This window comes from Urtica dioica, chromosome 2 (assembly GCF_054948205.1).
Source record: "Urtica dioica subsp. dioica isolate 48M chromosome 2, U.dioica_male_clone48M_v1_H2, whole genome shotgun sequence".
Classification (NCBI taxonomy): Eukaryota; Viridiplantae; Streptophyta; class Magnoliopsida; order Rosales; family Urticaceae; genus Urtica; species Urtica dioica.
In genome coordinates, this window is record NC_142757.1 from 55,165,306 (window position 1) to 55,179,050 (window position 13,745).

Here is a 13,745-nt window from a genome sequence, read left to right on the forward strand (position 1 = left end):
GCACTTCACTCCTATCTTGCACCAAACACCATCTAAACTTGGCTGCCGCGTCATCATCATCGGTTATTAGTTCCCAAATTTTCAAAAAATCATGGGGTGGAAGCTCGCACATTATTTGGTTCAGCAACTGTAAAGTTATATACAAGAATGAAAGCCCCAAATTAAAAGAAAACCACTTCGAAAGAAGTTACAGATATGGAGAAATTTACCCGAATTTATAAACCACTTCGAAAGCAGTAAATTCGAGCAAAACCTATATAAAATCTGAAAACCCTATTTTTCAAATTAAATTCGAGCAAAAACCATATCAAATCCGAAAACCCCAAGTTATAAACACTTGTTACCAATCAAACAATTCCAACAAGAAATCCTAAATTAAACAAGATAGAAGAAGACGAGGAGACATAAGCGACGTCGAGATGATGAACTCACCGAGAAGAGGAGCGGAGACGATGTCCGACGATGAAGCGCGAGCCAATAATGGCGGGTGTTTCACTGGCGGCGAAGAGCAACGAAGAAGAAAGAAATAAAACGTACGAAGAAGAAAGAGACGCGAAAGAAGGAGACGCCAGTTGTACGACACCGGAAATAAAACTGCTTGTTCTCCGCCGCCGTCCATCCGCCGCCGCTCTTCGTGTCCTCCTGAAGCCAGTTGTACGGCACCAGAGATATGTACGACAACGAATAGCGGCGGATGGACGGCGGCGGCGAAGAGCGGCGGTGGATGGACGGCGGCGGCGGCGAAGAGCGGCGGCGGATGGACGGCGGCGGAGAACAAGCAGTTCGAGAACGCCCTGGCCGTGTACGACAAGGAGACGCCAAAGAGGTGGCACAATGTGGCGGCGATGATCCCCGGCACGTCCGTCAGCGACGTCATCAGAAAGTACAAGGAGCTCGAGTATGACGTCCGTCCGTGGCGGCGATAAAATCGTGTCTGAATATTGTCCTTCCGATATTTGGAGAGCCACTTGTTTTCGAGGACAATGGACATGGAATAGAACATGCGATATATTTTAGTTTTGAAGGGTATTTGTTGCCATTTGTTACCTACGGAAGTAAACTCACCACCTTCATTAAGGTGACAAGATGTGATATATATTAGTGTTAAGTTAAGTATATCACAACAATAGAGTAGCTAATTTTTTTATTTCTGAGAAACTTTTGTTTGGTAAGAAAAATGCGGTCAAAAAGTAAGTATATCTCTCATTTACTTTAGGTTGGATTTTAAAGATATGAAAAAAAAAAAGATGTTTCACAAAAAAAGTCGTTGGGGCACATTTTTATCATTTCAAAAATATTATTGGCCGAGAAGCGTACACGACTTTTCATGGTATCAATCATATTGTCGTTTTTTTTTATCTGATCAATCATATTGTTGTCAAAAGTCAAAACTCAGTCATGAATTTTCTAAAAAAAAATATTTATCTGTGTATTATTGGTGGGTATAAATTATAATAATAGTCGTTGTAAATATAGACGAGTGGTGGAACAACGACGTTGAAGAGAGAGAGATGGAAATCATATCTCCGGTGCCGTACAACTGGCTTCAGGAGGACACGAAGAGCGGCGGCGGATGGACGGCGGCGGAGAACAAGCAGTTCGAGAACGCCCTGGCCGTGTACGACAAGGAGACGCCGGAGAGGTGGCACAATGTGGCGGCGATGATCCCCGGCAAGTCTGTCGGCGACGTCATCAGAAAGTACAAGGAGCTCGAGTATGACGTCAGCAACATCGAGGCCGGCCTCGTCCCCGACCCCATCTACGCCACCGCCGCTTTCACCCTCTACTGGGTCGCCGCCGCCGCCGCCCACCCCAAGCGCTCCAAGCCCCTCGATCAAGAGCGCAAAAAAGGCGTTCCCTGGACCGAAGAAGAGCACAAGTAAACCCACTCATCAACTTTCCCTGATTTTTTACAGCCCAATTAATGCCGAGAATTAACAACTTTTTTTTATCATGGATATCAGGCTGTTTCTTATGGGTCTGAAGAAGTACAGGAAAGGCGATTGGAGGAACATCTCGCGGAACTTCGTGGTGACGAGGACGCCGACGCAGGTGGCGAGCCACGCGCAGAAGTATTTCATCCGCCAGGTGTCGGGCGGGAAGGACAAGCGCATAGCGAGCATCCACGACATCACCAACGTCAACCTCAGCGATCCTCGCACGCCCTCGTCGGAGTCCGTGAGGCCCTCGTCTCCGGCGCCTCCTCAGCCGCCGGCGTTATAGTGGAACCAGCCGAGCGGCGCTCAGATGGGCTTTCACGTCGGAAGGGCCAACGTCTTCAACGTCTCGTCCAGTCCGTATGGGATTACCTCGTTTGGGCTCAAAATGCAGGGGCATAGCGGTAATAATAACAACGCCAGTGGCAATAATCGCAAGTCTTACTTTGGACTGTCACGATGTAATTCGGGATGTGGAGTTTGATGCCTGAGATTAGCCGAATTTGGGTCTTGTTATTTAATGGTCCCTTTTAGGAAAAGAAAAAAAAAAATACTACAAATTAATAACCTAAATGAAGCCATAACAATTTCATATTATTTTTCTATTGAATTTTACTTTGATGAATACTGGTAAAACTCTTTAACAAGATGTTTTAAGAAGTCATAACACTATTTTATAACAAAAAATTAGCCAAATTATAAGCCACCGAAAGTATAAGAATTGTTAAATAGTCAATTTTTGTAAATTTTTTGTAAATAGGCACCTCAACTCTTTAACGGCACTCAAAATGATAAAAATACCCAAAAACTTTTCGACCTATTTGGTTTTTTTTGTTTGTCTTTTTGAATGCTGTAAATAAATTGAGGTGACTATTTACAAAAAAAATTAACAAAAAGTTGGCTATTTTACAGAATGCTATAAGTTCCAATGACTATATAGCTAAAAGACTTTACCAATTAATATCTATAGTCAAGTTTACAAGCTCACCGAGCTTAATTTTATCGACCAAGAATTGGAGAACAAAAATGATGATCACTCCCTTGCAACATCTACATCCAACAAAAAACCTAGCCTTTGATTAAACTATTTTTTTATCATTATTTTAAAAGAACATCATACATTTTCTTCGTTTTACTTCTTTTCTTTCATATTTTATCGTAGCATTCTGTGATTGCGTGTGTTGATTGAAAAACTATGGGAAACATTTGCTTTATTTATTTATGAATATGAGACTTGTTTTATATTTTTTTTATCACTTAAAAGTATTTAAAGTATGTTAGATAAGTAACTTTGATTAATTTTAATTTTTTTTTTATAATAAATCTTCATTAACCACGTGCGTAGCACGTGCTTTATATATATCAAGTTTTATTAAAGCGTCTCCAATGGGGAGACTCATTTTGAGAACCCTCAAACTTCAAAATGAGAATTTAAATGTCTTTTTTTTTTCAATGGTGACCTTCAAATTTATCCCAAAAATTTATCTACGTTGTATATTAGTCTTTAATATTTAATAATATTGAATTTTATCATACTTCCATAAATAATAATAATAAAACATACAAAATATAGAGTTACATTAAAATAAAACATAGTTGAAAGAATGAAATTGCATACAAATAATAATAAAGCATGCTTTAAAAACATAAAATTACTCAAATTTATTTTGTTATATTGGGTGTTAATATACTATAAGTCAGAATCCGAAATCACTGTTCATAACGTTTTTAACCAATTACAATACGACACGTAAGCTTTTTTTTTTCTTTTGATTTTTGTACGCTCAATCAAAATGTTCATATCATTTTTGACCAATAAAAATACAACACGTCAGCTTCAACAGAGTTGTTTTATTCACACAAATTCCCAGACCGCAATTTAAACACGCTGATTCATTGTTTCTCAATCGATGCATCTTCTCAATTCAAAAAAATAAAAACCGTTGTTGGGATATAAAGAAACTTTACAATTTGTTGCTTGACACATTAATATCGACGGGAACTCAAGTGATTTTTGAATTGAATACTCTGATTTCTCTTGATTCTTGATTTTGAATTGAATTCTCTACACTTCCACGCGCCGATCGTTACTCGGTTCCGAAGATGACGACGAAACCGACGGCACGGGAATCGGAGACGGCGACGAGGAGGAAAAAGAGTCTCGATCAGGATCATCGGCGAGCCGGAGCCCGACGGAGATAGCGCCGGAAACCGTACCGGAAATGCCGGAACAAGTGACGGTGGCTCCGGAAACGAGTTTTCAATTGGAGGTCAAAAGACTCTCAAAATGAGGTTTTGAGGGCATCGATGGGAACTCTCAATTTGAGGATCCTCAAACCTCAAAATGAGGATTTAAAGGCTCTCAACTCCAAATGGGATCCTCAAATTTATCCATAAAAATGTATTTTATTGCATATTAATCTTTAATATTTAATAATAATGAATATTATTATACCTCCATAAATAATAATAAAACATACAAAACATTAATAAAAACATCAAATTACATACAAATAATAATAAAGTATACTTTAAAACTATAAAATTACTAAAATTTATTTTGTTATTTTGAGTGTTAATGCATTTATTATTGTAGTATTCTTATACTGCTTATGTTAATTTCAATATTAATAGTATGTGTTATGATTTTATTTATTCATCTACTAGGAAAAATATCAAATTATTAAATTAAAAGAACTAAATGACAATATATTTATCATTATATACAAAAAAATAAAATATTTGATCAAATTTAAAAATAAAATATTTGATCAAATTTTGGAAAATGAGATAATTTTAACAACTTATATAAAGAATATGACTAATAAATAATTTAACCATAATTTTTTATGATTCAAATAGTTAACCATCAAATATGAAAGTGCACTATTTGAACCCCCATAATGAGGGTTTAGAGTTTTTCATTGAAGATCTAAAAACTCCCAAAATGAAGGTTTGAGGACATCTATTAAAGATGCTCTTAGATCGTTAAGAGACGATATATTACATTAATATATATATATATATATATATATATATATATATATATATATATATATATATATATAAAAGAGATTGGTAAGAACTAAGAATTAAGAAGCAATTGTTTGACAATTATTCATAGATATGTTTTTCATATATATATATATATACAATATTATGTGTATGTTCTCTTCTCTCAATTCTCTAGTGTGTAGATTTTTATTAAACGGAGAGTTCGAAATTTATATTTTGAATGAAAATAATATCTATCTGCTCATAGAATTTAGCATACCCGTGTCAATCATATACAATATGTACAGTACGTATTTACATTTGTGAACAATGCTCCAAGATGACAATTGTTTTATAAGTATGAGGACATAACTTAATCAACATAAGCTCCTATGACTATCAACGTGAGTTTAATTACGTCTATTAAAAGAACAAAAGTTGTAAAAAAAAAAAAAAAAATTCCAATTTTGTTCGTCAGAAATCAATATAAATTAGACACATAAAACAAGCTATACAACTACACATTATACATATAACTAAAAGGAAGTGAAGAAATACTGTAGCAGTAACAGTACTTTTCTTCTCCAATAGAAAAAGTCCACGTTATGTTCTTCATTTATTGAATGCCACGTTAACTTTTCATTCTTTATTAGAATAATGGCTCAGCTGTGGATGCACTTGATTGGATGTAATGTTTCTGATGTCTCACTCACAAATTTCCTTGCAAATTTCTACCGGGAATCAGCCACAACCCACAACTCTCTCTCTCTCTCTCTCTCATGTACACTGATAATGACTTCCACATGCAATTTTTTATAATAATTTTTTTAAGGTCATTAATAAAAGCTTCTCTTCAAGCTATTTTTTTAATGGTATAATTTTAAATCACAGACATTATGGATCTAAATTTTAATTTTATTAGATAAATATAAAATGAATACGTGATATTAATCTAAATTTTATTCAGTATAATAAATTTACATTTTGACATGAGCAAATAGGTATGACTACAAAGAAATGAAATTAAAGAGGATCCTACATATATATTATAATTTTCTTTGTATGTTATAGATTACTGATCAAAAGTTATAACTTTACATAAAAACCAGAAAGATTGTACAATGTATCTATTACTCAATATTTTGTATACCTCTATATATTTCCTAAATTATAAAAAGCATTTTATCATATACATTTGATGAACTCACTATTATAATATTTTAAGTTGATAATTAATTTTTAATCAATCTCTTACCTCTTTTATAAAATCACTATTCGTAATATGAATTACGAGGCAAATACAACTCATTACAAATATAAAATATAAATTATTAGATATAAATTTAAATTAAATATAATAATAAAAGAAAGACGTACGCGTGATATATCTATATATATATATGGATCTATGTTTATCTATGTATGATGTATTAACCAAAATTTAATTAAATATAATAGTTATTATTATTATTATATATATATATATTATATATATATATATATGAATTAATATTATTATCTTTTTTACTTAAAAAATTTTAAAGACTACAAAAAGACTGTTTTAACCCTATCATTTTTTGTTATTTTTCGAATTGGAATTGTTAGACGTAATATTATTTGTTTTCACTATTTTATTAGTAGACCCCACTAATTTCATTAGCAGTCTTTCCCTCTCACACGCACATTGGTGATAAAATTTTTCTTACCCATTGAGAAATTTATGTGAATAACTGTGAACAATCCAATTACAAAAACAAAAAGCTCTGTTATTATCTGAAGAAAAAAAATTAGCTTATTAATTATCTATCTATATATTCATGTATATGACACAGTATGTATGAGACAAACATATTGCAATTAAAATGTAACCAAATTCCTAAAAATCAATATTTTGTTAGATTACAGGAGATCTCTATTAAATGTAAAAAAAAAAATTTAAACTAATGATAACAATGTATATTTATTTTATACAATCACTAATAAATTATTCTATCAAACACATAAGATGAAATTTGGATAAAAATATTAAGATCCACGCGGACACACATGTTTTTAATAAAAACGAGCCCTATTTAAATATTAAATGTAGTAGTTTAATTTTATTATATATATATTAAATAGCTCAATATTATTATGTTTGTAACAACATTTTAAATATGATTAATTATATGTTTCAATACGAAAATATCTATAATAATATATTGTTATTGTTTAAATTGGAATTTTTTTTTATTCATTCAACAACATATCTTCTTTTTTATAATATGTTATGGTGACATCATTGTTTTTAATAAAAAAAAAATAAATACAACTTACTATAAATATTTGAAAAAAAACTGACTATAAGTATTAAAAATAAAAATTAATAAGAATTAGTTGGAATTTAATATATGTATAGTAATTTAATATAAATAGAATATAATATATATATGAAAATATGCATATATCCACAAAGCTATGTGTTTGTCTATGCATGGTACATATTGAATTCTTATTTTATGTATTGATCAATTATCTTATAATTAGTCATTGTAATCTTTATAAATTTGTAAAATATATTAAAGCATAGTTACTTTTCTTTTGCTAACCCGCGGCAACGACGCGGGCAAACCAACTCGTATAAACTAATCATAAATGTCAATAGCATATGGGCAATTGTGAATGGAGATCGGTTATTACATCACGTGTCCCTCCACTTAAAATGAGGTGGGACCCACTATTAAATGGAGCCGCAAGCTCTCTCGACCGTTGATATTTATCATTTTTTAATTAGTATAGTCATGTCATTAATTTTTAAAACATAAATTTATTATAATAAAATAAAATGATGCAATTTAGAGACGGACACCGACGAAAACACTAAAAGAGGAGAGAGAACTTGAATTCGATAATTGTGTTTACATAGTGAAAAAAGAGTGTGCTCGCATTTTTTTCCCCTATTTCTTAATATAAACAATTCGACTAGGTTTAGATTCTTTCTACTATTCACAAAGCATACCTTATGAGATATTCTAAAATATTATAATTGTAGATAGCTCGATGCCACAAACACTTAGCTAGGCATAGATACATGTAAGGAGGGATCAAATAACAAATCAGTGAAGTTGTTTACTTTTTTCATCTCTTTTTATCCCTCTCGGTCTATTAGGTTTTCATCTATATAAAGCACAATAAATAATTTATCATTAGAGATAAGGCGTTTATTGAGATAGTTCTTAAAAAAAAAATAGTTAGAATTTGGTATCCCATTTTTTTTTATGTGATTCAAAGATCCAACAATGGTCATTCGTAGATCTTATTCAACCAACCTAAGAATAAATAATAAAATGGAAGACGTTGAGTACCATATGAAGTAATTGAGTAAGGTGATTCTTTGTGGATAAGCGAATTTGAAACTCCGACAACGGATTCATTACGAGCTTCGCTTAAGATGTATATAGTTAGTTTCTTGAATAATCAATTTGAAAATCTAAACAATATGTTTATAAGCAAATAAAAACTCTAGAAAATTTGTTTTGGCTCACATTTAGATTTCATTGCATATTTTTTGCAGTCTAAAAACGCAGGTTTATTGCATCATGTGGTACGCTTATTGAAACATTCAAGACTTTTAGAGGTGTGCAAGCGATGCTATAGGACACCTCGTGCGTAATTCAAGCCTAAAACTTTTTTACCTCAAAAAAATTTCCAACAATTATACACAATATAAATGGCTTACTTACAATAATGTAATTAATTGTTTAATGTTTTAGTCGAAATATATGACTTATGAAGTCGTTAGTCTCATAACTTTTGAGACGAAAGACACGGTGACAAAGAAATAAGTTATTTCTAACCAAGACCATTTAAAAAAATGTTTTTATATTGGAAGAAAGAAGAATAAATTTGATGTGGTCTAAAAATCAGATTTCATTAAGTTAATATTAATCGTTCTAATAGATTATATAAGTGTCTCTATAGCTCTACAATTGGCCAATGTAAACAATCGTAACTTATTATTCGGACCACAATTTCTTAAAACTTGAAATTCTCGACAAGATGATTATTTTAACACCCATGACAACTTACTTCTCGTGCGTGATATATTAGTGATTTATAATAGCGAACAATTGATACATTGCAGTGTTTCAAAGTTCAAATAAGTTTTTGGGTAAATCGTCAATATATCATGATAAATCACATATATATATATATATATATATATATATATATATATATATATATATATATTGTATTATTACGAAAACTGAGCAGTGCAAAAATCAAGACGAAGAACATTCAAATAATGTCCCGGCAAAAAAACATTCAAGTTATGATATTCCATTGAATGTGTGCCGTTGGTGTGAATGAATATCCACCTCAAACCCCTTCATTGAATAGTAATAAGAACTTTATTGGCGAATATGAAAAGTGAGTACTTAAGGCCAAATTTGGCTGGATCTTGGTGCATTGATGTTCATGAAACACAAAGCCAAGATGGCCTCACCAACCAGACAACTTGAGCCCACAAGTTGTGAGTAGCTAAGATTTTTATTTTTTTTAATTTTTTAATTTTTATGATTGGCAAAAAGTACTTTGATTTCCAAGCCTCAAACATCCACATCTAAGATACACGTTCAATCCGGGTATTGCTATCTGATCATCTCTATTTGAAGTTTACAAGGATCACTAACCATAAAGTCATAATGATATATCATCCTTCTTCTGATTATTATTGGCCGTAAAAAAAGTTATTATAATTATTCTTTTTCTTTTATTCATATTATCATATATGACCCTTTACATCAAGATATGATTGTTGTTCTATTATAAGGCAAAAGATTGAACATTTTCAGTTTCCAAAAATATTTCTTTTATAGTATAAGCTTTTGACCCTAGGGATTCGTTATTTAATATATCAAATTAACTTTGCTTGAGAATAAGAATACACCGCTGTATATTCTATATAGTATTTATTATTTAGACTTGACAATAAAGTTGTCCCAAATTGGATCACTCCCTCACAAACATGACTCACACATGCAAATTTAATGCTTAAAGTTATGTAGTTAATTAAACATTAAAAGGTTTGATATCTATTTAATGTGTGCTTGGACCTTGGAGTGAACGGTGGTCCATATCGGAGTAGGATTCACGTAAAAGTGACATGAGATTGAGAGTGAAAAAAAAAAAAAAAATTCGAAAATTTACGGGCTCCAAAACAAGAAGAGAATCAAGCTTCTTTGTTTTGGGATATTTTGTGGCTTACTTGTTGGAATTCTCTTGGTTAGCTTGTGACTGTGACCAAATAAATAATGAATAAATAAAATTGACACAAAAGTTTTGATTTGGAGTGTCAAAGCCAAAGACAATTGATCTACTTTGTTGAGGGAAAACAAAAGCTCAATATAAGTCTATAAATAGATTGGAAAAGTATAACTTGTAGCGTGTGGCTAAAATAAAATCAGTAGAAGAAAACATAATATTTTTGTTTTAATTTTTTTTTTTGGGGTTAACAATGACACGAGGATTATCCATTTTGAGATTAAGACGCCACCTTCCTAGTATGTTTGGATAGTTATTATATTTCGGTTTTGCTATTGAAATATCTTTCCAAATGTTCAGTTATAGCAATTTCAAAATACCGCTTAAATACTTTATTATTATTATCATCATTTTTATTATATGTTCCTCTCACACGAAGACTTGCGTAAGAACGAATCTACATTGATTGGTGACTAACGTCTTAGGATAGAACAAGTTTTTTTTTTGGAAAAATTGTATGAAATAACTATTCAAATTATGATTTTTGCAAAATAGTCATAGTTTTTGTTTTGTTTTTGGAGAGAGTAGGAGGGGTAGATATAGAGATAGTGTGTATAATTCATATAATCTTTGATTCTTGGCTAATTTCATGAAAATAAATATAATCTTAGCTAATAATGCATTGTCATTAATGTATAGAAGAGAAATTTAAAAAGTTCCATATTTTTTTCTCTATAAAGATCAAAGTTCCCATTTTCTCCGCCTCAAACATGGGAAATTAGGAAAAAAGTACCAATATCTTCAAATCCCGACCCTCTTTTCTCTCTTCCTCACTCAACTCATATATATAATATAATATTTACGTTATACATACTTACACTTACATAGACGGGCACACAATACAAACCCTTTCTTTCTTCTCTCGATGACTCATTCATTGGTCTCTCCGAAATGAGAAGAAGAAGCGTGAAACTAGAATGACCTTAGTGAAAGACCACCCAAAGGAAAAGAAGAAGAACACAGACGAGAACAACAAGGGTGGTCAAAGTCAAACGAGCTCGATGAGAGTGATAGTGCCTCTTCAAGGTGTGGTTCAGGGCAGAGGAGGTCTCGTCCTCGGCTCTCTCATTCCATGCGCTCTCTATTACTTCCTTCAGCTCTACATCAAGCGCCGCCCGAAATCCGACCCGACCGAACCCTCCGACCCGCCCCAAATTCCCCGAACCACCTCCCGAACCTCCCTCCTCTCGCCGCGTGGCAGCGGCGTCCACGGCGGACCGGCCCACCTCTCCGCGCGCGCCACGTGGGTCCTCAAGAGCCGAGCCTCGCCGTACTACGACGGCCTAAGACGGGCCTCCGAGGATCCGTACGATTGGTCGGGAAACCCGGATGGGGTTATCGAGCTGGGTTTGGCGGATAACAAGGTTGGTTCTTTTTTATCAAGAAATTATTTTTTTGGGGAAATTTTTTATCTGGGGTTGGTTATTTTGGTTTGAATTTTGGTGGGTTTGTGTTTGATTTTGATTTTGACGGGTTTGGATTTTTTTTTTGGTAGTTGTCGATGGGGTTGGTTAGGGATTGGATTGTTGAGAATGGGAAAGAGGCTATTTTGGGGACGGAGATGAGCTTTTCTGGGATCGCCGGATATCAGCCTTTTGACGGTCTTTTTGACTTGAAAGTGGTAAGCTTTATATGAATCTTGTTCGTTTCTCTTGTTGGGTTGTCAATGCAAAGACTTTTCATCTTGTTCATGAGATTTTTTGCGAGTGAGTTTGGAATGTACTTGAAATCTTTTATCGCTTGACAAGACAAAATTGAGAGACTGCGTGTCTATGGGTCTCAGTGACGAAAGTAAAGATCTTTTTTTTTGTGTGAGATGTGATTTAAGATCTTGAATCTTTGACGACCAAAGTGACATTTTTTTGTTCCATTGTCTTTTCATTTTTGTTGGGGAAAAAAACTTTTGCAGGCTGTGGCGGGTTTCATGTCTCGGATCACGGGGAATTCAGTCACTTTCAACCCGTCGCAGATCGTGCTGACAGCTGGCGCGTCTCCGGCGATAGAGATGCTCGGTTTCTGCCTCGCAGACAGCGGAAACGCGTTTCTCGTTCCCACCCCTTGTTCCCCTAGGTATATGAATGTACTCAAGACTTTAGACCCTCTGTCCATTTTTTGTGCGTTTCTGTTTCAATGTCTCTCCGGTTAAATCACAACGCGTCATCGTGTTCTTTTTAGTCGTGATCTTAGCGGACAGATATGGAAGGAAACATCAAAACTGGACAGAATCCGGGTTCTAGAATCAATTGCTAATGTACACTTTTGTTTTCATTCAAGCTAGCCAAAATTTCTCTAAATTCAGTAAAATAGTAAAAAATTTATAAAACTGTTCAAGTAACTTTGTCTATTTTGCTTAACACTTGAAACATTGGCTATATGTTGTATAACTGTTTTAGTACATATGAGAAAGGTTTTTCGCTAGGTTTTGATTTGTATCTGTATTATTGCAGTCTCGACTGCGACGTGAAATGGCGAACGGGTCTCGAGATAATCCCCGTCCCGTGTCGTAGCACTGACAATTTCGGGCTGAGCGTCACCGCTCTCGACCTCGCGTTCAACCAAGCGAAGAAGCGCGGCGCGAGAGTCCGCGGAATCATAATCTCGAACCCGTCGAACCCGGCCGGGAGCGTTCTCTCCCGCAAAACGCTCCGAGACTTGCTCGACTTCGCCCGAGAAAAGAACATCCACATCGTCTCGAACGAGATTTTCGCCGGCTCGTCCCAAGAAGAGTTCGTCAGCATCGCCGAGGTCGTCGATTCCGAAGAAGACCTCGACCGCGACAGGGTCCACGTGGTCTACGGCCTATCGAAAGACCTTTCTATCCCCGGCTTCAGGGTCGGAGCGATCCACTCCTTCAACACGAACGTCTTGGCCGCCGCGAGGAAGCTGAGCCGATTCTCGTCCATCTCGGCTCCGGCGCAGCGATTGCTCGCCTCAATGCTCTCCGATGAGAAGTTCGTCGGAAACTTTGTCGAGGTCAACAGAGAGAGTCTTTCGAGGATGCGTCGGAGATTCACCTCCGGGCTGGAGGGGATCGGGATCCGGTGCGCCGAGAGCGGCGGGGGTTTCTACGTGTGGGCCGATATGAGCCGTTGGATCTCGTCGTACAGCGAGAGGGGCGAGATCGAGCTCTGGGAGCGGCTCTTGACTGTCGCGAAAGTCAACGTGACTCCCGGGTCTTCTTGCCATTGCATCGAGCCGGGGTGGTTCAGATTCTGCTTCACGACGTTGGACGAGAAGGATATCCCGGTCGTCATGGACCGGCTACGGCGAATCACCGGTGATCCTTGTAAATCTCTCAGCTAAGATAAAGGTTTATTATATTCTTTTTCTGTTTATTATTATTTGTTCATTACTGTACAGGATTTTGATTAACATTAAACAGCCAAAAACCAATGCGAAATTGGTTCAAGATTTTGATTTTTTGTTTAGTTCCCTTCTTTTATTGAACACAAGGATTAAAATGTCGATTATTGATGGTTCCATTTACGGCAGTTCTATAATGCAGATTTT

At 34.8% G+C, this 13,745-nt stretch overlaps 1 protein-coding gene and 1 pseudogene across 1 annotated transcript; both read left to right on the forward strand.

Annotated features, from left to right (window-relative positions):
• The first annotated feature begins 1,507 nt into the window (after window positions 1–1,507).
• LOC149405850 (transcription factor DIVARICATA pseudogene) lies at window positions 1,508–2,421 on the forward strand (annotated as a pseudogene).
• An 8,451-nt stretch (window positions 2,422–10,872) lies between these two features.
• LOC149405851 (putative aminotransferase ACS12) lies at window positions 10,873–13,654 on the forward strand. The gene is made up of 4 exons (XM_089630180.1): window positions 10,873–11,599; window positions 11,731–11,856; window positions 12,145–12,305; window positions 12,683–13,654. The coding sequence occupies exons 1-4, from the start codon at window positions 11,153–11,155 to the stop codon at window positions 13,536–13,538; spliced, it is 1,590 nt and encodes a 529-aa protein (XP_089486306.1). The 5' UTR covers window positions 10,873–11,152; the 3' UTR covers window positions 13,539–13,654.
• The last annotated feature ends 91 nt before the right edge of the window (window positions 13,655–13,745 follow it).